This window comes from Carettochelys insculpta, chromosome 17, assembly GCF_033958435.1.
Source record: "Carettochelys insculpta isolate YL-2023 chromosome 17, ASM3395843v1, whole genome shotgun sequence".
In the NCBI taxonomy this organism is placed as follows: Eukaryota; Metazoa; Chordata; order Testudines; family Carettochelyidae; genus Carettochelys; species Carettochelys insculpta.
The window spans coordinates 1213461-1239021 of NC_134153.1; the positions used below are offsets into that span (position 1 = coordinate 1213461).

The following is a 25561-nucleotide window of genomic DNA, read 5'->3' on the forward strand; positions in this document are numbered from 1 at the left end:
AAATGCAGTAACCCCCACCACTGCTCCCAGAGTGGCTAAGTACCAAGAAGTAGTTGCTGCACTAGCAGCAGGAGCACAGTGGTTCTCAGTCACAGATCTAGCAAATGCCTTCTGTGCCCTTCCCTTGCACCCTGCAGCTTGGTACAAATTGGGGTTCACTTACAGGGGACAGCAGTTCTGTTTCACAAGAGTCCCGCAGGGTTTCCACAATGCCCCTGCAGTCTGTCGCTCTCATGTAGTTAACATGGGAAAAATAGACCCTGGAAGCCCTAAAGAGAGTCACTTCCTATGTTGATGATGTACTGGTGCATGGGACAAGGAGGAGGACGTTAGTGGAATAACTGGGAGTGCATCACAGATCATCCCAGACACTGGATTCCAGGTTGGCAGAGCCAAGGCAGAGTTGGTGCGGCAGGAGGTAAAGTATTTAGGGATCATATTGGGAAAAGGGGGACGAACCCCAGTGCACAATGGGTGGAACTGATTGGAAAGCTTCCTGCCCCCACTGCTCTGGCCTCTTTAAGAGCCCTGCTAGGGGCCCTGAACTTCTCGAGAGATTTTATTGACATGTACGCTGACAACAGTTGCCCGCTGTATCTTCTCCTGAAGAAAGGGCAGCAATGGGAGTGGGGCCCTGATCAAGCAAAGGCTTTAGTGACCCTGAGACAGGATCTGGCCCAGGCCCCAGCCCTAGTGTATCCAAAGCTGGGAGAGCCATTCATCCTTCAATTGGCCAGCACTGACCTAGCGCTGGGAGCAGTGCTGCTACAGAAGCAAAGCACAGGGAAAGGACAGGTTGTGGTGTGTGGGTCCAAAACATGGAATTACACCAAACAGAATTTCACCCCCTGTGGGAGAGAGTGCTTGGCCTTAGTGTGGGCCCGGCAGCATTGGGAATGTGTCACTGGAGGGTCCAGAATCCTAGTACAAACCACACATTCTCCACTGAAATACCTCATCTCAGGAGAGGTACAAGAAGGGCAGGTCTCTAACTAGATTGGCACGATGGACTCTGGCTCTTGTAAATCGAGGGGTAACTGTAGAGAAGGAAAAGGTCCTGTGCCACATGGCCTTGTAGTGCAAGGGCAGGGACATGAACATCCCCTGCTGGAGTACGAGCAGGGGGACTGGCCAGTGAAATCAGGACTTACCTTACAGAAGGCTCAGGAGAAAAATGCACAGACCTGGGTTGTGGATGGATTTAATTTGTTCAGCGCTGGAAAAGCTACACCGGGATTTGGAGCTGTAAAAGTAAATACCCACTGGAACTGAAGGGACCAATGAGGCTGCACTCAGCGCAAGCTGCAGAAGTGGAGGCGGTGCTGAAAGTGTTACAGGAAGAGGAGCAGGAAACCACCCTGGGAATATTTACTGACTCAGACTGGGTGTGCAGAGCAGTAGGGACATGGCCACCCATTTGGGCAGCCCGGGGAATGTGAACAGGGGATGGAAAGCCTCTGACTCACAAGCAGTACTGGGAGCAAGTGGCAGCCTGTGAGGTAGTGGGGGATGCCTGTGTGTAGGTGAGTGGCTCACAGAGGGTGTGGGGCTCCTGGCTGAGGGTAACCTGGCAACCAGGTAACACCTTTGTACTGCAGACAAAGGGGGAGGTGGAGCCTGAGGAGTTTGAATTGGAACTGGGAGTTGGGAAGCAGTGAGTCTGGGCTCGGAGAGAGAGAGAGACAAAGGAGGGGGCAAGGCCCTGGCTCAGGGGACCCCTCGGGGCCTCCTCTCCCCAACATGGATGGGACTGGCTGTCTCTGCCGGCTGCATTGACCCTCTGTACGATGCCGTGTCCTGTCAGCTAATAAACCCGCTGTTCTCCTGCCAAGTGAGAGTCACTCCTGCCTGTGGATGGGGTGCAGAGCTTGGGGACCCCCAAACCCCATCACACTGGGAGAGCACAAGCACCAGGAACAGGAGAGAGAGCAAGAGAGTGCCAGGAATGGGAGAGAGTTGGAAGGCAGCCAGCCTTGCTAGAGGGGAAGCTGCACCCCAGGGGGCTCCCCTCGGGCTCCTCTCCCCAGGATGGGTTGGAATGACTGTCTCTGCCAGCTGTACTGACACCCCTGCACTGCACTGGGCCTCTGTTGACTAATAAACTTCCTGTTCTACCTGCTGAGTGAGAGTCACTCCTGCCTGCAGACGGGGGGGCAGTGCTTGGGGACCCCAAACCCCATTACGCAGCCCTACTAGAGGGCAGGAAAGGAGACACGTCTGTAACTCATGTAAAAGTGCATCAGAAACCAGGGAGTGAGGAAGGAGTTTGGAATAACAGGGCAGACGCCTTAGCCAAACAAGGGACCCTTGTTGTTAATACAACGTGAAAAAGGGGAGGAGGTAATCAGTGCAGTAACCAGAGCACAGAAGCAGGTGACAAGTCCAGAGACATTGGATGTGCAAACGCTACAGCAAGGGGATGAAGAGATTGAGGAAGTAACCTCTGAGTGGCCCCCTCGGGGGCGGGGCAGAAAAACGTCTATTTTTGTCTTTCAGAATTCTAAGAAAAGGCTGGTGCCAGCAGGAAAACAGAGGTCGCCCGGGCACCGTTATGAAGAAGCCTCTGTTGCGTCTGTGTGTGTTGTGTGTTATGTGTGGTTTCTCCAATAGCTAACCCTGTTCTCTGGCCCATCGACATCCATGGAGTAATGTGTGGGAAAAGTAAGTTCTAGGTAATGGCACAATGTTGCATCAATCCAGTCGGATTCATTTGCACTAGCTGTTGTTTGTGCTGGGAGAAGGGATGTGCCCATTACTGGAACGGAACAACTGGGGGGTTGTCACCAGAAGCCCCAGCCCCTCCTTGCAGTGCCTGGCTCTACCCCTGACGCCTCCAGTCCCTCCCTGTAGAGCTCAGCTCCACCCTGGGCCACCCCAGCTCCTGTCTGTGGTGCCCTGGTAACTCCCAGCACCTCCCTGCAGTGTCCTGAGAGGCCCCAGCCCTTCCCTCTGGTGCCAGGTTCCAGCTGGGGGCCCTCCAGGCCCTCCCTGCAGTGTCCTGGGACCTCCCAGCCTCTCCCTGCTTTTCCCTGGGAGCCCCCCACCCCTCCCAGCAGTGCCAGGGTGCCCCAGGATTCCCGCACCTGGGAATAGAAATCAGTGAGTTAAAAGGAATTATTTTCTTTTTAAATAAAATACCAAACGTCTCATTTTAAAATAACAGTTACAAGTAAAGCTCCTCGCAAACATGCTACACACACACTTACTGTCTCATAAAATCGTCCTGATGGCTGTGGCCTGGGCAGCCTGCCCACCCGCTCTTCCTTCTGGGGTCTTCTGGGCTTTCCGTTCTGTTTTTCAGCAGACTTGTGGGAGGACAGACCCACGCTGGACGGGACTGGCTTCGTTCTGCGCGTATGGTGGTGGGCCTTGGCTAAGCAGGGCAGGAGGAGCTAGTTAAAACATTGTTTTAAGACAGAGAGACAATAGGTAGGGAAGGTCAGGGCAGCGCAGAAAGGAACAATAGTTGACTAGAAGGAAAAAGGGAAGACGGTATTCAGCACTCACACAGCTTCTTTTAGTTCCCCACCCGCCCACCCTCCTGCCACAGATAAACTGCCGTGACTCTCTCTGGGAACACTTGGAAGAAATTTGTTCCCAGGGTTAAAAGGAAAACAAACCTGTCAGGTGTAAGCAGGGCAGGAAGAAGAGGCAGAGCCTAGTTGCAAGAATGAAACATACAGAAAACTGCTTCTTGGGAGAAACTGAGGCGTACAAAGTGGTGGATGTGGCCGAGTGGATTACCTGATTAGTAACTTAAAGAATTCCCTTTGCAATGCACCATTCTTCAGGGCTCTCTGTATCTTTTAGGCTGTGTCTACACTTAGCAAAAACTTCGACATAGCCATGCTACTGGCCATTTTGAAGAATACTAATGAGGTGCTGAAATGCATATTTAGCACCTCATTAGCATGCCGCCAGCCACGGCACTTTGAAATTGCCATCGTTCGCTCCAGTGTGGCTCATCAAGATGGGGGTCCTTTTTGAAAGGACCTCGCCAACTTCAAAATCCCTGAAAGGACCCCCGTCTGAATGAGCCACGCAGGAGCGAACCACGGCAATTTCGAAGTGCCGCAGCTGGTGGCATGCTAATGAGGCACTGAAAATGCATTTCAGCGCCTCATTAGTATTCTTCGAAATGGTCAGTAGCATGGCTATTTCGAAGTTTTCGCTAAGTGTAGATACAGCCTTAGTGTAACTGTGATTTGACAAGTAAATTCCCAACCAGTTTTCTGTGCCAGCTGTTGCTAAGACAAAAGCAAGTTCATCTTAGCTAATCCTTATGGCTTGTTCAGTAAGGGAACTAGATTTAGACTCTACCACTCAAGTACACAGTACAGAAAGTGGCAGTAAGAGAAATCTAGAGCTGCCTGTTGCCACAGTGTCGTTTTCTTACTTTATATCACACAAAACACGCCCCTTCTTTTAGCCACAGGCCATAACGGTGATGCCATAAGTCTAGTCTCTCTTTTATTTCAGCATAACTCAGCTTTTCCGTGGGAACCTCATTCTATATTTGCTTTCTCTGAAAACAGAAGTGCCAGTGAGTTACTCCACAATTACGTGCACTCCGAGCACTCAGTCTTTGCTTTTTTGGTAACTTGATTTAAATCATTTTTCGTGTGATTTAAAGCACCTTCATTTAAATCGATCCAGTCTGCTCTGGAGCCTGCCCCTCTGCCAGTCCCTGCAGTTGCCAGGCTTAGCACTGTGCCTCACCCCTCTGCCTGTCCTGCCATGGCACCAAGCTCCAGCAAGGCGGAGGTGCCATAGGTTTTTCCCTCTGCACATCTCTACTGAGGTGCCAGGTTCTGGCAGTGGCCGGTGGGGAATCATCAGAGCCTTTCTCCCTGCCCGGAGCTGGTGGAGGTGCTGCAGGGTGCGCAGAGAGCTGTGCAGGATGCAAACCCTCAGGTTCAAGCAGGTAGGGCACTTTACTCACACAGGCTGCGCCCGCTGTCCACACAGCTTCCGCAGCCACTACCGTAAGTATAGACGTACTTCGAACCATCTGCCAGGAAGAGCTCTAGTCTGGTCCTGATAAAAGGAGAATCCTGCACTTCCTGCAGCTGGCTGTGGCATGCTGTCCTGAAGGGTGGCTCAGTAGCATGAGGACAGTGCCCTCCCGAGAACCAAGTGTGAACACCTTGGCACTGACACGGGGAGTCACAGCACGTCCATGGGTGTGCCAGTCCTGCCTTTGGGCCGTGCTTCTTTCCACTGATGATCTCAGCAATATCCCGGTTCAAGGGCCAGTCACATCTCCAGGCCCATTGGCCTCCAGCTCTCACACCAAAGCCAAAACTTGTAGCCAGTCCTATAAGGTTTATTTCTAGGGAACTGGAAGGAGAGAATTATTTCAAAGGTTAAAAGCAGGCAAATCTCAAAAGTCACAAATATCATCATCAACCCTGGGCTCAGCACCTGTCAGTGTCCGATGCCTCTCTCACTATTTCCTTCCATCTCTCCCTGTCCCGTGCGGAGTGGCCTAGTTTCGGTAGACTAGCTCCACACCACTCCACGACATCATCTGCCCACTCTGTGGGGTCTGCCTCTCCTACTCGAACCGTCCATTGTGCCAAATACCATACATTGTTCATTCTGCAGATATTCCCGAATAGCTGTTACTTCCATTGTATAACCTGCTGCAGTAGGGTCTCTTTCGGCTGTATCTTCCTCTAGAATTCCTCGTTAGTGACCTTCTGCATCCAGTGTATTCTCAGGATCTTTCTGTAACAACGCCCTCAAACGCCAATATCCTTCTCTTTGAATCTTTCGTTATCACCCATGTCTCACATCCACACGACATGCTGCTGAATACACACATTTTCAAGACAGTTGTGTTCCTAAGCTAATCGCTTTGCTTTTCCAGAGCTTATCTGTCGTCTTCAAACTTGCTCTTGCTTTCGCTATTCTGGTTGCTATTTCCTTCTTACCGTCTTGCTCATGTTCTGTTGCTGCCCACTTCGTGAACTTCTCTACATCTCTAATTTGATCCTGTCTACGCTGATCTTCCCTCCTATTTCCTTATCTCCAAATACCATTGTTTTTGTTTCATCAATGTTCATAATCAGTCCGTACCGCTTCCCTTCCTCCTTTAGCACCTGCACCGTTCTCGCTAAATTCTCGTCTTCCTCAGCGATAACAATATCATCTGCGAACCTCAAGTTATTCATGCTCATCCCTCCTACCTCTTCCCTGATCTTGTCCATCGCTCTCGCTAGGTGCGTGATGAAGATCCTCGGTGATATCGGCTCTCCTTGTCTTGTATTGCTCCTTGACACTCCTTCAGTCCTATGCACTTGATTTGTAAGTTTTTATTGCAGTTTTTTTGGGACCTCTGTACTTATAGCTGTCAGTCTGTTCTGGTCTGGCTATGGTCTGAAGAAGTGGGTCTGTCCCACGAAAGCTCATCGCCTAATAAACCATTTTGTTAGTCTTTAAAGCGCTACATTTCCGCTGGTTTGTTTTGTTAATAAGCAAGCTGCAGATGTCCTTTTGGGTTAACCCAAGCTAGGCACGAGGCGGGGGGTGTTTATGCCTAGAAACCTCCCCATGGTCCAAGAGGCATAAGTGTACTGCTCCAGGTGTTTTCATTCCTTTCTCCACCTCAGTGTTGACGGACAAGCCAAGCTGATGGGAGGAACCCAGAGGAGCAGGGCTTAACTATTATTTGCTGGAGCCCCGCTCTTGTTTGTGGCTCAGGGCTCCAGCCGGTGCTTCCGCTCATGTGCTGCATGCTGGGTCTGATGCCCTGAGCCCCAGTGCATGCCATGGGGCTGAGCCCCAAGCTTGGGAGTCTCCTGCAGACCTCAAGCCCTGTGGGAGGTACTGGGGATCCTGTTAGTTAGAAAATATTTACTGGAGCTCTGCTGCAATGGGCTGTTATTGAATTTAAGCCAAGCTTGAAAGATGTGTCTTTGTGGGGGAGGGGAGAATAAAAGCAAACTCCCTTGTCCTCTCTAATACTCCATTTTAACCCATCTGGTGTAGCTGAGCCTTCCCTGGCAGGCAGGATATAACATGGGTTGGAGACCAGCCGTTCACACTGGTTCTGTCCCTCTGCCACCTGGAGAGGGACTGTCACGGCGGCTCCCAATGCAAACCATGAATCCCTGCCTTACCTGGTGGGATACAAACGTGCTAAGTGAGATCAGCGGAGGCAGCCATGCCCCAGCCACCATCCGATACAGTCTGAACCCATCCAGTGCACACTGCCAGCCCCAATTCCAGCACTGCCAACAACAGCCAGTGAGTCTGTCCGTGGCCAGGAGAGGCACCGGCACCTTGGCCTGAGCTGGCTCCTGCTCTGCCAGCGTCAGTGTGTTCCAGTGGCTACTCTCCGGTGCCTTCGTTCTGCACTGCCTGGGTTCAGCCGTGTCACACCTCTCTGGGCTGGATGGCGGAGCGTCCCGCAGGGCCCTGGGGAGCCAGCTAGAGCGCCCTGGCCCTGGGGCAGACAGCGCTCTGTTGGGGAAGAATTCTGCTGGCCTGGCTGCACCTCTGGGAGGTGGATTACCTGGGTGGCTGGGAGCAATCCCACCCCCTGCCCCATGCCCCGCTCCTACCTGTCCCTGCTCCGCCCTCACTCCAGCCCTTTCCCCAGGCTCCACCTCTGCTCCACCCCCATCCCACCTCTTCCTGCCCCCATTGCACCCCTTCCCCAAGCCCCCCCCCCCGTGAGATGCAACCTGGGGTATGACTGGGGGCCAGAGGCTGGCAGCAGGAGTCCGGCCAGCCCTGCACTCCCTGCAGCGTCGGGCAGCAGAACCTCTGCTCTCCCTTCGGTGCAGGGTCTGTGCATGGCACCGCTGGGGCGTTTGAAGTGCAGACACCCAACCTATAAAACAAGAGCCCACAGCTGCAGGCTGAGGGGGAACACAAGGGAGCAGACAGGGAGGGGCTGTGGCCTCCGCTCACCAGCAGCCCAGCCCCCGTGCACTTGGGTAGCCTTCCCAGAAAAGGAGTTTGCACACATGGTGTGTGCCTGGCCGGGGCTGGGATTGGAGCGCCAGCCTGGGAAGGGCCTGGGCTGAGCCATGGCTACGCACGAGCCCACGCTTTGAAGGTTAACACTTGGGCGTTAACCTCCCGACACCCGACCCCTTCAATGTAGGGGGCTGGTGTAGACCAGCCCCTGGTGGCTAGGGAGGAACTGTAGCATATGCTTGGCAGGTGGAAGCAGAGTGTGGTGTTCTCTGGAGAACCCCCGGCTACCTGCTCCCGCTGACCTCTAGTCTGTTCAAGAGCCTCAGCTCAGGAGTGCTCTTTGCTCTGCCCCATGCTCACATTCTCGGGGCTGGTTTCCTTTACCAGTCCTGGGGGCTTAACACTCAGGGCTAAAGCGGGGCCCTGTCCCCCCACCTGCAGGCTCTCTGCAGCCCAAGGCTGAGCTCTGCCCTGGCTCTGCCCCGCAGCTCAGCTGGGCTTTCTGCACAGAGCAGCTCACACGGTGCCGCCGCCTGCTGCCGGCTGGGTGGTTCCCTCACAACGCTAACCGGAGGGTTAGGCTGCAAATAGCTGGATTACCAAGAGGCTTTGAAGTGTTGGCAGGCGGCCGGTAGGCGTGAGCCGGGCTCCAGCCAGGGTGGGGTGCGGGAGACAAAGCCCTGCTAGTGGTCTCCTCTGAGTCATGTCAAGCAGCCGTCTGGCCAGCATTGGCTAAGCCCCGGCACACCAGGAACCCACATCAGCATCTCCTGATGCCTGCACTGGTTATTATGCTGATCTGGGAAACGCCATGTTCCACAGCTGGGCTGCTGGGACGGAGCCGGCCAGCCCATAGGGCCATTCCAGGCAGCTGCCCCAAGCCCTGCGCTTTGCTGCCTCACTTCTCCTGTGGCTGGGACCGCGGGGTCCAAGGTGGCCTGGGAGCTTACCTGGAGGGTCTGGGGCAGACAGCAGAGGTCAGGGCCCCCTGGCCTCGCCCTGGCAGCGAGAGCCAGGGGATGGGGAGGGACCCAGCAGCGTGCTCTGCTCTGCTGCAATCCCAGCTGGGTGTCTCCACCTCACTCCGGCAGTGGGAAACTGAGTGCCCCAGCCCCCTCTGCTCCCCAAGTGCCAGGGGCTCCAGTGAGCAGAGGGGAGCCAGCTGGGGCCAGGACACTGCTTCCCGCCACCTCCATTAGTGCGGGGGTGGCCCGACTCCTGCTGCCAGCGCCAGCCCCCCAGGAGAAGGGCTTTGGGGGTGTGCAATGAAGGCAGGAGGGGGTTGGCCAGGGGCAGGAAGAGGTGGTGGGTGGACTAGGGATGGGCCTGGGGGAAGAGCTGGCACGGGGCTGAAGCAGGGGTGGGGGTTGCCCCAGGCCCTGCCTGAAGGGATTTGCCAACACCCCTCTCCAGTTCTGGCTCCCCCACCCCCAGGGACTGCTCGTGTGACGCTGCTGCCCAGGCGGTTCCCTGCTTGGCTCCTTTCAAATGCACCAAAGGTTTAGCACCAACTAGAACTTACTTTCCAGCAACCTGGGAATTCCTGGCATTCCTCCGGCTTCCCATGGGAACCGGATGCCGGCCGCTCGGCCCCGCGCCCCAGAGCTGCAAATAGCGCTTGGCTGTTTATTTCTTAAGGCTCCTTTTGTTTGTTACCCGCTGAGGATCAGAAGTGAGGCAATGTGAGCTGTGCAAACACACAAGCAGGTGCCGTGCTGTGTGCCACACGGACGCCAAGCCTGCCGTGGCTGTGCACTCATCCAGCCGTACGTGACAATCGTGCGCAGATCGGCCACTGACTTGGGAGGCCATTTGCCCGCACAACTCTGCTAATTGTCTGTGCGTGAGCTGATGGGAGGGAGGTTGCCTTGGTGCTGGCGGGAGCGCTGGGTGTGTCTCGGGTCCCCATGTGTAAGGAGGTGGGAGAGGAGTTGTTGCAGAGGAGCAGGTGAGGCAGTGGCTGCGACCCAGGGGCCCACCCCATCCTGGCAGCGGGGCTCTGGCCAGCAGGAGGACACAGGACAGAGGCTGAGTGGACTTGGGGATCAGAAGGCGGCTCAGCTGGTTCTGGTGCTGGGAACGAAGGAGGGAGGTTAGGAGGCCAAGTGGAGGAGGGGCTGGGGAAGGTGGCAGAGGGTGGATGGCTGGAAGGAGGTGGCTTCTGGCCCCTGGACACGGTGATGGAGGCAGCCCCAGCTGGCCAGGGCTGAGTTTCCAGGCCTCAGGGCCTGAGAACTTCCAGTGCTGGGCTGGACACGCCGGCTGCTGGAGGGCCTGCGGGCTGGCACTGCTCCCGCTCGGGGGGGGCCTGGGCGCAGGGCGGGCAGAGTGCAGAGGGGTGGTCCTTCAGAGGGCGCTCACCCTGAAGTGGGGCAGCTCCCAGGGGCCCTGCAGAGCTGCGAGTGTGGGGCCTGGGGGTCTCTGACAGCACAGGGCAGGCACAGGAACACGCAAGTGGCTGTCAGCAGCAGAGCCCTCCACGCACGGCTGTCTCTGAACAAGTGTCACCTCCAGTCTGGGCCACCTGCGGTCGTGTCGCTGCAGGAAGTGGCGGGCACAGTCCCAGCCTGGGGAGCCTTTGCCTGTGGGACCTCAGCACGCCTGTGGCACAGAGCGTGGCCGGTCCTGGGGCGGCCATGGCCAATGCTCCCACGTGTGCAGTGAGACACGCAGGCACACACTGCCCGTGGAAAGAAACCTGGCGGGGGCGCTCTGCTGATCAGCTGGCCGCCATTGGATGCTCTCCGGAGCAGCCGCGCAAACGCTGGGCTTACGGGGAGCACCGGCCAGGGCCACGCCGCTTGGGGCACTGAGAACCTCAGCGCTGGCCTCGGGCTCGCGGGGAGGGTGCCACAGCGGGTGTGTCCCGGAGTCCCTCGGGAGCTGGCAGGCCGACGGGGGTAGCACCATCCGGCTGAGCAGCAGGGCTGCCATCAGGACCGGCCGCCTCTGGTGAGAATGGGGCTTGAGGGCTGACTCGCAGGAACAGGCTGCTGATTGCAGCTGTCAGTGAGGGCTGAAGCGTGGGGGCAGCACAGTGGCTGTGCTGGGCCAACTCCGGGGTTGGCGCTCTGGACGCAGCACCAGCCCAGGCCCCAGCCTTAGCCCTGAAGTTGCTGCAGCCCTGTGACTGGCGGGGAGGCATGAGACTCCCCCCAGTACAGATCCCTGGCCCCGCACTCCTTCCACGGGGCAGCCCCAGGAGTGCTTTGGCCCCCGCCGTGCGCACTCTCCCGGCCCTTGCGCGCACAAAGGCCTGGAGCTGGCGGCTGCACAGGCAGCTGCTGCTGGGGAGGCCGGACCCCTTGCGCCTGGGCAAGCAGCGTGTGGGCAGAGGCAGTCCGCTCTTGGCACTCCTGAGACCTGCCTGTTCTCACTGCCTCCCAGCCCCTGTCTCCTCCCAGCTCCAGGCTGCTGAGGAGTGGCAGCTCCTGGGCTATATAAAGGCAGGGGAAGCACCGCCAGCCCCGGAGAAACTGGTGGAGTCAGTGGTTCTCTCCCGGCTGCTGCGTCCCTCCCTCCACGTGACTCGTCTCCAGCGCGTGGGAGCCACAGGGACCGTAAGTATGAACTGGGGCTGGTATTGTACAGCCGGGCAAATCCCCAGGCCCGCGCAGGGGACAAGCACAGACAGCCTGGGCCAGGGAGCAATGTGCCCTTTGTACCCAGATGGGGAGCTGCAGGGGTGCCCTGAGTTCTGTCCTTGGCCAAACCCCAATGGGAGAGGGCCCCACAGGGGTGTCCCCCGCAGTGCCCTGCCTGTGGCCAGCTCTGAGGGTACCTGCTCTGCTGGGCGAGGGGACCCAGGTCCTCCACAACCCAGGCGGTGTAGCTGAGCAGCAGTGTCATGGCTGGGGCGTTCGTGGAAGGCTCTGCGTGTGGGCGGCTGGCCGTGCTGCTGTGGGGAGTTGGATGGGTGGGGGGGCTTTTCACCCCTTCCCGATGCGTGGGGTGTGCGTGCTCGGGCGGGGCGGGGCGGGGTGGGGTGATTGATGGTGGAGCTGGGCAGTGGCTGTGCACTAGGTGTCTGGCACAGGGCAGGGGGTGGGACGGAGCCCTCCCTGCTGCCAGGGCCAGCCCAGCCTGGTGCCGTGCCATGTGCTGAACATGCCCAGACCGGCCCAGCGAGCCGGCACAGAAAGGGGCTATGCAGGTGACCGCTCTGCCTGCGCCCCGATGCTTTCTGCGTGTGCCCAGCGCTGTGGCGTGGGCCCCCAGGCAGGCAGTTTGCAGCACTCGGGCTGCAGGGGCTGCAGAGGGTGTCCCACGCCTGGCAAGGCTGGGAGAGGAGGAGAGGGGGTAGGGGACCAGCCCCCAAAAGGGCCCAGGGTTCAATGGGATTTTCCAAGAATGTCCATCTGCCCCAGGCCGCTGGCGTGAGGCTGGGAGCCCGGCCGGCTTGGGCAGGGGCTGGGGAGCTGTGGGGGGGCAGGGCAGGGAGTGGGGCTCGGGCCCCATGTCCCCCAGCAGGAGGCGTTGTGGCCAAGGCAGGACCCTCCTGATCCCACGGACACCGGCAGGGCAGCACCCGGGGCGGCTTCTCTGATTCCTCCACCTCCAGGGCACCTCTCGGGGCGCCCCCGGGGGGCCCGTGACCCAGCCGTGCCCCCTCCCCCTCCCCGCTCTGGGAAACCGGCTGGAGCAGGGGCTTAATTCGCTGCTCTGGGCTCTCTGAGAGGCACGTGCGGCCGGGGGGCGCGGGGGGGGTCCGGGCTGCCGGACGGCGGGGGGGGTGGGGTTCCGGGCTGCCGGGCGGGGGGCGCGCGGGGGGTCCGGGCGGGGGGCGCGGGGAGGGTCTGGGCTGCCGGACGGCGGGGGGGGGTCCGGGCTGCCGGGCGGGGGGCGCGCGGGGGGGTCCGGGCGGGGGGCGCGGCGGGGGGGTCCGGGCTGCCGGACGGCGGGGGGGGGGTCCGGGCTGCCGGGCGGGGGGCGCGCGGGGGGTCCGGGCGGGGGGCGCGGGGAGGGTCTGGGCTGCCGGACGGCGGGGGGGGGTCCGGGCTGCCGGGCGGGGGGCGCGCGGGGGGGTCCGGGCGGGGGGCGCGGGGAGGGTCTGGGCTGCCGGACGGCGGGGGGGGGCCGGGCTGCGGGGGGCGCGGGGGGTTTGTCGGGCGGAGGGCGCGGCGGGGGGGTCCGGGCTGCGGGGGGCGGGCGGGGGGCGCGGGGAGGGTCTGGGCTGCCGGGCGAGTGGTGTGGAGTTGCGGGCTCTGCCCTTCCTGCCGCCCCGGGCCCTGGGTCCCCGCGGCAGGCGCGAGGCCACGGTGGGGGTCGCAGGCTCGGCCCGCGGGGGGGGAGGGGCGGGGGCGGTCTGTGCAGAAACACCGCCCCCCACGCTTAACCGCTGGCCAATGGGGTCCGTGCCCGCGGCCCCAGCCAAAGGGGGCCCCGGATAAATGGGCGCCGCTGTGCCTCGACTGCCCCCAGCCAGCGCCCCTCCCGCAGCCGGGGGAAGCCTCTTGGCCGGCAGGGGGTCCCCAGCAGAAGCTGGGGGGGCAGATCCGGGGAGGGGGAAGCCCCTGAAGCGAGCAGGGCTGCAGCGGGCTCAGCCCCCGCCCCAGCTGTCCTTGCAGGGCCAGGCGGGGGACCCCCACTTGCTTTGGCCCAGGGCCCACAAACCTGTCATCTGCCCTGCAGCTGGGCTCCCCCTGGGGCAGCTCACCAGCCCCGACCCACCCCACCGCTGCCCTCATCCCTTGCCGGGCTGGGCAGCGAGGGCGGCTGGCTCTCTTGGCATGCACTGGAGCGGCCCCGGCTGTGTGCGTATGGCCAGCGGTGGCGCGACCCTGTCTGGCATGGGAGGAAGGGGAGCTGGTCACAGGGCGGCCCCCAAGGGCGTCTGGTGCTGCTAGACATGGGGAGCCACAGTGCCGGGGGGGCTCACGCGCCTGGCGAGTCTGACGGCAACAGCCTAGGAGGCCCCCCTGCACCCCCCTGCTGCGACGCCTGGGGCCGAGGTACCGACCTGGCTGAAGCTGAGAGGTGCCTAGGCTGCCCGCCCCCACTCAGCCTGCTCTGCTCCCCTCCGGCAGGCGACGTGCCATGGCTCTGTGCAACCTTCTGCTCCTGCTGCTGCCCTGGCTGGTGGCTGCTGTGAGCGCAGCCACCCCTGGGTGCAAGATCCGGATCACCTCCAAGGCCCTGGAGCTGGGTAAGGAGCTGGTGGAGAGGGACTCAGTTGGCCTCTCAGGAGGCGCTGGCTGGCCTCAGATTGGTGGCCCTGGCTTGGTTCGGGGCACCCCCCAACACAATGCTGCCCCTGTTGGTGCTGTGCCAGCGGGTGGGGCAGGATGTTGCCCTGGCCTTCGCCTGCCCTCCTGCGGCTGCTGTTTATATGCAGCTGGGCTGCCAGGAAAAGGATGGGCCTGCCCTGGCCAGTGCGCAGGGATGGAGTGAGGGGTGGAAGGGCCCCAGTGGCCTCTGCTCCCCGTGGAGCCAAGGCCGGGGCAGAGCTGGGCGGTTGCTTTGCAGTCAAGCAGGAAGGGCTGCGGTTTGTGGAGCAGGAGCTGGAGAACATCAGCATCCCTGACGTGCACGGGAAGGAAGGGCCGTTCCAGTACAACATCAGCGGGTGAGTGCTCTGGGGCCGCCGGGCCCAGGCTCCCTGGGACACCCCTTCCCCAGCACCAAGGGGCACGGTCGGGCCGGGGGGAGGGACCCCAGACTGCACTGTGTGCACTGGGTTGGGCTTGCAAAGGGCCAAGTGGGTGTGACTCAGGCTGGGCCGAGCCACCGCGGGGAGCTGGGGGTGCAGGGAGGGTCCCTGGGAGGGGCTGGTAGCAGCCAGCTGGATGTAGCCCTGGGGGCCTGGGGTGCTGGGGCTCTCCCGTCAGTGACTCCCAGGGCTCCCAAAGCCAAGTGCGAGATGCTGGGGGCTGGGGCTGAGGCTGCTTCTGCCCCCCAGGGTGAAGGTGACGGACCTGCAGCTGGCGCTCTCCGACCTGCGCTTCCAGCCGCCACAGCACCTGGCCTTCGGCGTCAGCAATGCCTCCATCAGCCTGCGCTTCCGGCGCCAGCTGCTCTACTGGTTCTTGTGAGCTGCCCTGCCCGCCGCCCGCCAGGGCTCAGAGCCCTCCCCTGCCCTGCCCCACGGCACAGGGCCAGGTCCTGGGCCCCCTTCTCCCTGCCCCCTGCAAGGGCTCAGAGCCCTCCCCTCCCCTGCCCCACAGCACAGGGCCAGGTCCTGAGCCCCCTTCTCCCCGCCCCCTGCAAGGGCTCAGATCTCTCCCCTGCCCCACAGCACAGGGCCAGGTCCTGAGCCCCCTTCTCCCCACCCCCTGCAAGGGCTCAGACTCTCTCCCCACAGCCACAGGTGGTGTTACTGGTGGTGCACCTCTGCACAGGGCTCGGTGCACAAAGCAAAATTTATTCTGCCCACAGATGGAAACAATTTGTGGGACCCGCGGCCCGGCCCGGTCCTGCCCACTCCTGCCCTCGGTGCTGGGATCAGCTGTTCCCTCTGTTCGCTGGGTGGTTCTTGACTCCCCGGTGTTGTGCCCGCCAGGCTCCCTGGGCAGCGCCGTCCCTCCGGAGGGGCTGTTGCTTTGGGTGCTGCTCACTGGCCCTCGCCGTTTGCTTCCCAGCTACGACATTGGCTCCATCAACGCCTCTGCCGAAGGCGTCCACATCCGCACGGCGCTGCAGCTGGCCAAGGACAAGGCTGGGCGCCTCAAGATCTCCAACCTCACCTGCAACGCCTCCATCGCCAGGATGGGGACGGGCTTCACGGGCACGCTCAGGTACCGCGTATGGCCGGGGCCTCCCTGGGCACCACCCCACAGCACCCTGCCCGCAGCCCCTGTCGCCCCCGAGGGCCCAGCAGGAGGGCGGGCTCTGAGGCCATGGCTGTCCCCCTGCACAGGAAGGTCTACGAGTTCCTGTCCACGTTCATCATCACAGGAATGCGCTTCCTTCTCAACCGGCAGGTACGCTGGGCCAGGGCCCCTCGGGCAGGGCTCAGGGCACCGCAGGCAGAGGGGGGCTGTCAGCTGAGGGCATGGCCCCTCGCAGGCCCCCAGCCCCAAAGTACAAACTGCAGGCAGCAGGGCAGGGCCGTGGATCGGGGCTGTGTGGGGCAGGCAAGGGGGGGCGGAACGGGGCCGTGGATCGGGGCTGTGTGGGGCAGGTGGTAGGGGGGTGGAACGGGGCTGTGGGTCGGGGCTGTGTGGGCCAGGCAAGGGGGGGCGGAACGGGGCCATGGATCGGGGCTGTGTGGGCAGGTGCGGGGGGGCAGAACAGGGCCGTGGGTTGGGGCTGTGTGGGGCAGGTGACGGGGAGGGGTGGAATGGGGCCGTGGGTCGGGGCTGTGTGGGGCAGGCGGCGGGGAGGGGGGTGGACCGGGGCCATGGGTCGGGGCTGTGTGGGGCAGGCGGGGGGTTGGAACGGGGCCGTGGATCGGGGCTGTGGGGGCCAGGCAGGGGGGTGGAATGGGGCTGTGGGTCAGGGCTGTGTGGGGCGGGTGGGGGCAGGGGGTGGAACGGGGGCCGTGGAGCGGGGCTGTGTGGGGCAGGCGGGGGGGGGGGAACGGGGCCGTGGGTCGGGGCTGTGTGGGGCAGGCGGGGGGGGTGGAACGGGGGCCGTGGAGCGGGGCTGTGTGGGGCAGGCCGGGCGGGGTCGGGGGGGGGGTGTGGAACGGGGCCGTGGGTCGGAGCTGTGTGGGCAGGCGGGGGGGTGAAACGGGGCCGTGGGTCGGGGCTGTGTGGGGCAGGCGGGGGGTGGAACGGGGCCGTGGGTTGGGGCTGTGTGGGTAGGCGGGGGGTGGAACGGGGCCGTGGGTCGGGGCTGTGTGGGGCAGGCGGGGGGCGTGGAACGGGGCTGTGGGTCGGGGCTGTGTGGGGCAGGTGAGGGGGTGGAACGGGGCTGTGGGTTGGGGCTATGTGGGGCAGGCAGGGGGTGGAACGGGGCCGTGGGTCGGGGCTATGTGGGGCAGGCGGGGGGGTGGAACGGGGGCCGTGGAGCGGGGCTGTGTGGGGCAGGCTGGGCGGGGGGGGGTGGAACGGGGCCGTGGGTCGGGGCTGTGTGGGGTAGGCAGGGGGTGGAACGGGGCTGTGGGTCGGGGCTGTGTGGGCCAGGCCGGGCGGGGTGGGGGGTGTGTGTGTGGAACGGGGCCGTGGGTCGGAGCTGTGTGGGCAGGCGGGGGGGTGAAATGGGGCCGTGGGTCAGGGCTGTGTGGGTAGGCGGGGGGTGGAACGGGGCCGTGGGTCGGAGCTGTGTGGGCAGGCGGGGGGGTGGAACGGGGCCGTGGGTCAGGGCTGTGTGGGTAGGCGGGGGGTGGAACGGGGCCGTGGGTCGGGGCTGTGTGGGCCAGGCCGGGCGGGGTGGGGGGTGTGTGTGTGGAACGGGGCCGTGGGTCGGAGCTGTGTGGGCAGGCGGGGGGGTGAAATGGGGCCGTGGGTCGGGGCTGTGTGGGGCAGGCGGGGGGTGGAACGGGGCCGTGGGTCGGGGCTGTGTGGGGCAGGCGGGGGGTGGAACGGGGCCGTGGGTTGGGGCTGTGTGGGTAGGCGGGGGGTGGAACGGGGCCGTGGGTCGGGGCTGTGTGGGGCAGGCGGGGGGCGTGGAACGGGGCTGTGGGTCGGGGCTGTGTGGGGCAGGTGAGGGGGTGGAACGGGGCTGTGGGTTGGGGCTATGTGGGGCAGGCAGGGGGTGGAACGGGGCCGTGGGTCGGGGCTATGTGGGGCAGGCGGGGGGGTGGAACGGGGGCCGTGGAGCGGGGCTGTGTGGGGCAGGCTGGGCGGGGGGGGGTGGAACGGGGCCGTGGGTCGGGGCTGTGTGGGGTAGGCAGGGGGTGGAACGGGGCTGTGGGTCGGGGCTGTGTGGGCCAGGCCGGGCGGGGTGGGGGGTGTGTGTGTGGAACGGGGCCGTGGGTCGGAGCTGTGTGGGCAGGCGGGGGGGTGAAATGGGGCCGTGGGTCAGGGCTGTGTGGGTAGGCGGGGGGTGGAACGGGGCCGTGGGTTGGAGCTGTGTGGGCAGGCGGGGGGGTGGAACGGGGCCGTGGGTCAGGGCTGTGTGGGTAGGCGGGGGGTGGAACGGGGCCGTGGGTCGGGGCTGTGTGGGCCAGGCCGGGCGGGGTGGGGGGTGTGTGTGTGGAACGGGGCCGTGGGTCGGAGCTGTGTGGGCAGGCGGGGGGGTGAAATGGGGCCGTGGGTCGGGGCTGTGTGGGGCAGGCGGGGGGTGGAACGGGGCTGTGGGTCGGGGCTGTGTGGGGCAGGCGGGGGGTGGAACGGGGCCGTGGGTCAGGGCTGTGTGGGTAGGCGGGGGGTGGAACGGGGCCGTGGGTCGGGGCTGTGTGGGGCAGGCGGGGGGGCGGGGCATGGGGCACAGCAGAGGTCGGGGGCGCCCGGCTCGGGGAGGAGCAAGGCCCGGCCCAGCCCGCGCTGCGGTTTGACACAGGAGGCCCCGGTCCCTGCAGCCAGGGTGACGTTGCTGCTCCCTGGGGCGGGGGGGGTGGCCCCTTGGAGGGGATCAGGCCTGGGGGTTGTTGGGGGCCTGCACCTGCGCCTGCTCCTGCCTGCGGCCTGCAGCGCCCCGGCCCTGCCCCAGACAGCCTGTGCCGTCCTTCCAGCTGTGCCCGGCGCTGCGCTACGCGGGGCTGGTGGAGCTGAACGCGCTGCTGGACACCGTGCCGGGTGAGTGTGCGGCTGCGCGGGCTGGGGCGGGGGGCTGCTGGGGCGGGGGGCTGCTGGGGCCAGGCAGGGCCCAGCGGCTGCTCTGCCCAGGCTCTGGGGCAGGGCCGAGGGGGCCATCCCGCGTGGCCTGGCTGGCCCCGAGTCAGGCCTCGCCCAGCGAGTGACCCGCCCTTGGTGCAGTTCGCAGCCCAGTGGACGAGCACATTAGCATCGATTACTCCCTCCTCAGCGACCCCGTCATCTCCCCCCACGCCCTCGACCTGGACTTCAAGGTAATGGGGTTGGGGGGGGGGGGGGGGCTGTGGCCTGAGCGATGGAGCCCCTGGGCCTGGCTAGGCTGCTGGGCTCTGGGGGCAGCCTGCCGTGTGCGCTGGCCATGGGCCCCGTGTTGGGAGCCTGGGCCGGGCAGCGCCGGTGCAAGGTCGCACCCAGCCCTGTGCTGCCTAGGGCATGTTCTACCACCGCGCCAATGAGACGCTGGAGAACCAGGCCGTGGCCCCGGAGATCAAGGGGCAGGAGCGCATGATCTACATGGCCGTGTCCGAGTACTTCTTCAACTCTGCCATGGACGCCTACTACCGGGCTGGGCTGTTGAGCATGGAGATCGTGGGGGAGGAGGTGAGGGGCACGGGTGCTGTGGGTGGTAGAGGGTCAGAGGCGCGGGAGGGCACGTGGAGGCGGGTGACGGGTGCCTGGGAGGCCGCCCGCCTGACCCAGGACGGCTCTGCGTGCTTTCAGGTGCCCAAGGACCTGGAGGTTTTGCTGAGAGCCACGTTCTTCGGAAGTCTGATTATGCTGGTGAGAGCTGTGGGATGGGGCCCTGGGCCGGAGGCCAGTCAGCTCCGTGGGCTGCAGTGCCGTGTGGGTCCAGCCCCCAGGAGGCTGGCTGGCCGTGCAGCTCCTAGTGAGCAGAGCCAGCTGCCTTCAGGGATCTGACTCAGCTCCTGCACTGCCCCCACCGCTTCCTCCCGCAGAGCCCCGCCGTGGTGGATGCGCCGCTGAAGCTGCAGCTGCAGGTTTCATCTTCTCCGCTCTGGACAATCAAACCCTCAGGCACCGTCGTCTCCATGGCTGCCATCCTGAACATCTCCCTGGTGCCAGCCAACCACTCAGCCATCCAGCTCTCCAGCATGACCATGGTGAGCTGCTCCCTGGGTCCCCCAACAGAGCCCACGGGGGGCTGGCAGGCAGCCCTGCTCCCTGGGTGCTGGGTGCAGTGGGGCACCCAGCCCCCATGTGGGGCCCACATTGTAGCTTGTGCAGAACCTGCTCCCAGGAGCCCCCAGGCAGGACTAAACCTGCCACTGCAGAAGTGCAGGGTGTTGTGGGGCTGGGCTGTCTGCTCCAGGTGGTGGGCAGTAATGGGGCAGTGGCATCATCTCCCCTCCAGGATGCCAAGCTTAGTGCCAAGGTGTCGTTGCAAGGGAAAGCCTTGAAGGTGCAGCTGGATCTGCGAAGGTAACTCCCTCCCCTGGGGATCCCCTCGCCGGGGTGACTGGGCCAGGCGGGAGCAGGAAGCCAGGCTCACCACGCTCACTCGCTCTCTCCCTTGGGCAGGTTCCGTATCTACTCCAAGGAGTCAGCCCTGGAGTCCCTGGCGGTGAGTGGGGCACCAGGGTGCCAAGCAGCAGGGCCTGATCCAGCCTGCTGCAGCAGAACTGGGCTGGGCAGAAGATGGGCTCACCGTACCTAGGCCCTTGCTCTTCAGCTGCCAGGCAGGGAGCCCCTGGCCTTGCAGCACACCCCAGCGTGGGCCGGGGGCCAGAGAACCTGCTACCCAGGAGGCACAAGTGGGCACAAGCACCGTCCCTCTGACCCAGTGCCAGGCGTTTCACCTCCCATGAGCTGAACAGGCAGTTTCTGCGTGATTGCGCCTGGTCGCCAGCGCCAGGTTCTGGTTGGCCAAGGTTTAGGGACCCCGGGGCAAGTGGTCCCATCCCTGCTCATCTGCACCAAGAGCTGTGGCTGGACCCTTCTCCTGGAACTGAACTAGGTTCTGCTTTGAACCAATTTCTGGGTTTGGCAGTTCCCCAGTGAACGCCACAGGCTGGCTGGCCGTTGTGGGACGAGTCCTTCCAGTGGATGGTGGCAAACCTGCTGCCCTGTCATGTCATTACCAGGTGACCCCTGGTTCTTGTCAGGTGAAGGAGTAAATCACAGAACTGGGAAGGGCCTCAAGGGGTCATTGAGTCCAGTTCCTGCCCTCAAGGCAGGGCCAAGCACCCTCTAGACCATCCCCGATAGTGTCTGTCTAACCTGCTCTTAAATCTCTCCAGCGATGGAGATTCTACGACCTCCCTCGGTAACATTCCAGCGTTTAACTACCCTGAGAGAAGTTTTTTCTAATGGCCAGCCTAAACCTCCCCTGCTGCCGTTTAAGCCCATTGCTCCTTGTCCTATCCTCAGAGGCCGAGGAGAACAATTTTTCTCCCACCTCCTTGTAACCCTCTTTTAGATCCTTGTAACCAGCTATCACAGGGGTCTGCATCCTACTGCTCTTTCAGGACTGCTTTGTGTCTCTGCAATTATAATTGCAATGTTAAAAAAACCCTCATTATCTTCAATAAACACTTAACATCTAAAACCCCCAAATGAGTAACTCGTACCTAAATAGCAAATGGCTCGTGACCTCCAAACTCTGGCTAACGCCCCTGGCAGCCTCCAGAGAGCGAGGGTTCAGAAGTGAAAGTCAGGTCAATAGCAGTACACGCACATGCGCCCACACATGTAAAGAAATAGAATATTTAAATAAGAAGATGTAGAAATGGAATATGCAAAAAAGTTTGTCACCACCCTGCAGTAACTGTATGGCATTGTGTGAATCATTGTGTGCACTGCTCTTAGAACAGGGGTTACACAAAGTCTGGCTTGATGTTATTTATTGAGGACCATCTCGAAGTCACATGTGTCACTTAAATTGATTTTTTTTTTTTTTTTTTTTTTTTTTTTTTTAACAAATTGGGAAAAATGGCTCTTGCTAGTTTGGCTGCTGACCCCTGTGCTATCATGTCCCCTCTGAGCCTTCTCTTGTCTAAACTAAACATGCCCAGTTCTTTCAGCCTTTCTGCATCGCTCAAGTTCTCTAGCCCCTTATTCATTCTCATCGGTCATCTCTGGACCACCTGAAATGCAGTGCCCAGAACTGGACCCAATGCTGAGGCCTAATGAGTGCAGAGCACAGCAGAATGACTTCTCATCTCTTGCTCATCACACTCCTGTTAATACAACCCGGAGTCACGCTTTTTTTTTTTTTTTTTTTGGTGCATCAGCCTTACACTGTTCACTCAGCTTTAGCTTGTGGGCCACTGTGACCCCTAGGTCCCTCTCTGCAGGACTTCTTGCTAGGGAGTCACTTCCCAGCCTGCATGTGTGAACCTGATTGTTCCTTCCCAAGTGCTGCACTTTGCATTTGTCCTTATTAAACTTCCACCTGTTTACCTCCGACCATTTCTCCAGATCAGTTAGAATTATGACCCTATTCTCCAAAGCAGTTGCAATCCCTGTTCACTTTCTCCAGCAGCTGTGACTTTATGGAGGTCTTGCATGCAGACTAAGGTGGGGGCTAAGTCACCCCTGACATTTTAATCTCTCCTCCTCTGGGAGCTGCCCTCTTCTCCTGAGCATCTTTGGGGGCCTACTCTGTACCTGTCCAAATCTTTTTCTGAGAGAGGCTCACCCGAATGGCCTACCACAGCCAAGGGGAGAATGGACCCTGGGTCGATACATGGTATTACATTAGCTGGCTTAGCGTCTGTCCCTTTCGTACTGCTTACCCACAGCCTGTGGCCTGTTCTGACTGTGCTGGCAGACAGAGAACTATTCCCAGTGCATTATTTTATATTTATCAGTGTTGAATTCAAGCTGCCATTTTGGTCCCGGGTCCCTCAGTTTTGCAAGGTCTGTTTATAGCATTTTGCAAACCCCTCTAGACACATTTCAAGTAACTTTGTACAACCTGTTCCCACTGCACCGGTTGTCCATTTTTCCAGCTCAGTTATGAGCATACTGAACAGCACCTCTTCTCTGAGCACAGACCATTTATTCCTACCCTTTGAGACCAGCTACTGGGCCATGCAGACCTTCTCTCTTATCCCAGGCCAGCTCCCTTTGCTTTAAATCTTTTGCTGAGGAACCACCCTTATCCACATCTGCACCCCCTCAAGGAATTCTAAGGGATGGGGGAGACATGATCTCCCATTATGAAAGCCCTGTGCTCCTGGGGCGTTCTCTATTCATCCATGTGCCTGACACCTCCAGGCTTTAGTTTTACCCACTTTGCCCAGTACTGAAGTTAGGCGCCAGAGCCTGTAAGTGCCAGGATCCCCTCTGGAGCCTTTAAGAGCTGGTGGTACATCAGCTATCCCTCAGTCAGCTGGTACAGAGCCTGGATTAAGCAACAAGTTGCAGAGCTGCCATTTGCTCTGCAGTTTTATACCTAAGGTCCTACAGAACTCTTGGGTGATACCAACTAGTCCTTGTGACTTGTTACCATTTCACTTACAGTTTTGTTCCAAAAGCTCCATTGTCAACACAGGTTGCCTCAGATTGTCACCTAAAAATGGAGGCTCAGGGTGGGAATCTCCCCCCTGACTTTTGCTGTGAAGACCAGATGATCACCCCCCTCCTTAACAGTAGGGACTGGTTCCCGTTCCCCCTCTCACCACTGCAGGGAATTCATTTAACTTCCCACGTGCTCCTTGGCCTGACTCACTGCCAGACTTCTGCTGTGCTGAACTCTTGGCAGGGTTTGTGGCTGCTGCTACTTCCTCCTCCCTCCAAGCAGCCTCTGGTACCGCCCTAGTGCTGCTTCCCACTGCACTTGCTGGAGGCTCTGCCCCTCTGCTTTCCTCAGTAGGGTTAAACTCACCTTTTGGCTCTGGCCATGTCTGAGCCCTCGCCCAGTGTTGTTCTTTGGTCCTCTCACTTTGAGCTCTACTTTAGCTGCTCCTCTGGTGTGAAACAGTTTCTGTGCAGCTTGGCTGTTTCACAACTGTTCCTTCCAGCTTCTGTTCAACTTGCTGCCTCAGCTCGGGGCAGTTACTTCCCCTTTCCACTGTGATGTGTGTTTCGGGACTCCCCTGCGCCCCCAGGGAGCTGAAGCCGGGGGGTGGTGCGGGTGGGCCCGCACCGATGCTGAGCAGTTGGCTGTTGGCCCCTGGGACAAGACCCTGCCAATTAGGGAAGAACTGCTACCCGCCCTGCGGTGCCCAGGGATTGGGGCTGTGTCGCAGCCTGCGGCAGTGGGTGGGGGGGTGTGTGTGTGTGTGTGTGTGTGTGTGTGTGTGTGTGTGTGTGTGTGTGTGTGTGTGTGTGTGTGTGCGCGTGTGTGTGCGCACGCACGCGTGCCTTGGGCCGGCGGGGCAGGTTAAAACCCCCATTATTAGACCCAGCGGGGAGGCGAACTTGGCTCAGGTCCACACAAGCCATTTTCAGGGGCAGGGGCCCAGAGGGAGACAGGTGCTGTGCAGACCAGCACAGCTGACTCTTGTTCCTCTTTCCTCAGCTGTTCCCATTGCAAATGCCCCTGAAGACACTGCTGCAGCTGATGATCATGCCCCTGCTGAACGGTAGGGACTGGTCCTGCCCAAGCGAGCAGGGCTTGGCAGCACCCCTCCCCCCCTCTGACAGGCTCCCTTCTCTTTGCTGCAGAGAGGACAAAGAGAGGCGTGCCCATCCCCCTGCCGGAGGGCATGGATTTCACGCAGGAGGTGGTCACCACCCACATGGTATGTGTGCACACCTACATGGGCCCCACACTGCAATGCTGAGCTCCCTGCACCCCCAGAAGCCAGCTGTGTTCAGGCACAAGGGTGGCCTTGGGCAGGGGCCCTGCAGAGAGGCAGCTGAGGCCCTGGGCATCCTTGGCTCAGGAGTGAGGGGGGGAAGGGGGATGGCCCCTGCTTTGCTAACCTTCCTTCCTCCCACGCTCTGCAGGGCTTCATCACGGTGGGGGCAGATCTCCACTTCTCCAAGGGACTTCGGGAGGTGATTGAGAAGTACCGGCCTGCCAGGACCGGCCACATCCTGAGCCCAGGGACAGGGGCCCCACCCAGCCTGACCTTGCCCCACTGGAGTTCCTGTAACACTCCAGTACCTGGGGCTCGCTGCCTGAGCTAGAACAGAGCCCTGCTGAGCCTGGGCCAGGGAGCGGGGAGGAAGCAGCAGGACAGCACCAGCTCGTCCCTCTGGGGGTTACTCAGAGGCATGACCACAGCTGTACTGTTACACTAATAAACAGGGTTAGACTCCGCTCAGCCAGCTTGGGCACGTGGGGATGCTTTTCCCAATAGCAGCCAGACTGGCCCCCGAGCCAGCCCCTGCAGGGACCCCTCCTAGAGCCAGCTGGGGGCAACAGAAGGGGATGATGCAGTAACCAAATCCTCCTGGCAGGAGTAGGGAAAGCTAGAGCTGCTGCTCCCTGCAGGTTCTCTACCCCTCACCCCATCCCAGCCCCAAGGCCCCCCTGGAGCCTGGCTGCAGGGGCAGGTAGGGCTCAGCAGCTGAGCCAGGACAGAAGTTACAAGGGGAGCAGATTAGTCCTTGAAAACTGGGGTTCCTGGCTGACAGGTTCTGGCTCTAGTCACAGGCCCCTGCCCCCTCAGCTGCAGGGATGAACACAGGGTGTAGGCACAGGCAAGCCAGCTGCCCTCTGCCCACAGAGACTGGAGTGGCACAGCTCCCCGGGGCTGGCTGCAGCCCATGCCATGGGGGGGGCCCCCTCTAAGAAGTTCAGAGGCCCAGGCCAGGAGTGGAGTTCAGCCTAGGAGTGCACAGCCACGATGAGGGCAGGGAGAAGAGGGGTGAAGCCTAGCACAGCTCCTGGCCCTCCCCGGACAGGGCAAGGAAGGTCCCCTACTGTCACCCCAGGAACTGCTCCCTGGCCTACAGCAACACTTCTGCTATTCCTGCCCTTAGCTCCTCAGCTGCCCCCGCCCCCTCAAGACACTCAGGCCAGGCCTGGTGGCTCCAAGCAGGCAGGGGGGAAACACGCATGAGACCAGCCATGCAAGAGC

General features: G+C 61.4%; 1 protein-coding gene across 1 annotated transcript; it reads left to right on the forward strand.

Annotated features, from left to right (window-relative positions):
• Positions 1-11406: 11406 nt before the first annotated feature.
• On the forward strand, positions 11407-24802 carry PLTP (phospholipid transfer protein). The gene is made up of 16 exons (XM_075011387.1): positions 11407-11489; positions 13956-14074; positions 14395-14494; positions 14828-14956; positions 15507-15662; positions 15785-15848; positions 18485-18548; positions 18729-18820; positions 18996-19166; positions 19287-19346; positions 19523-19687; positions 19939-20006; positions 20106-20148; positions 24052-24115; positions 24198-24274; positions 24483-24802. Exons 2-16 carry the CDS (start codon positions 13966-13968, stop codon positions 24663-24665), a joined length of 1545 nt encoding a protein of 514 aa, XP_074867488.1. The 5' UTR covers positions 11407-11489; positions 13956-13965; the 3' UTR covers positions 24666-24802.
• The last annotated feature ends 759 nt before the right edge of the window (positions 24803-25561 follow it).

Coding starts and splice junctions, on each gene's coding strand:
- PLTP (XM_075011387.1), top strand. CDS start 13,966: ATGGCTCTGTGCAACCTTCTGCTCCTGCTGCTGCCCTGGCTGGTGGCT. Junction 14,075..14,394: donor CTCCAAGGCCCTGGAGCTGG/GTAAGGAGCTGG, acceptor GTTGCTTTGCAG/TCAAGCAGGAAGGGCTGCGG. Junction 18,821..18,995: donor CCCTCGACCTGGACTTCAAG/GTAATGGGGTTG, acceptor TGTGCTGCCTAG/GGCATGTTCTACCACCGCGC.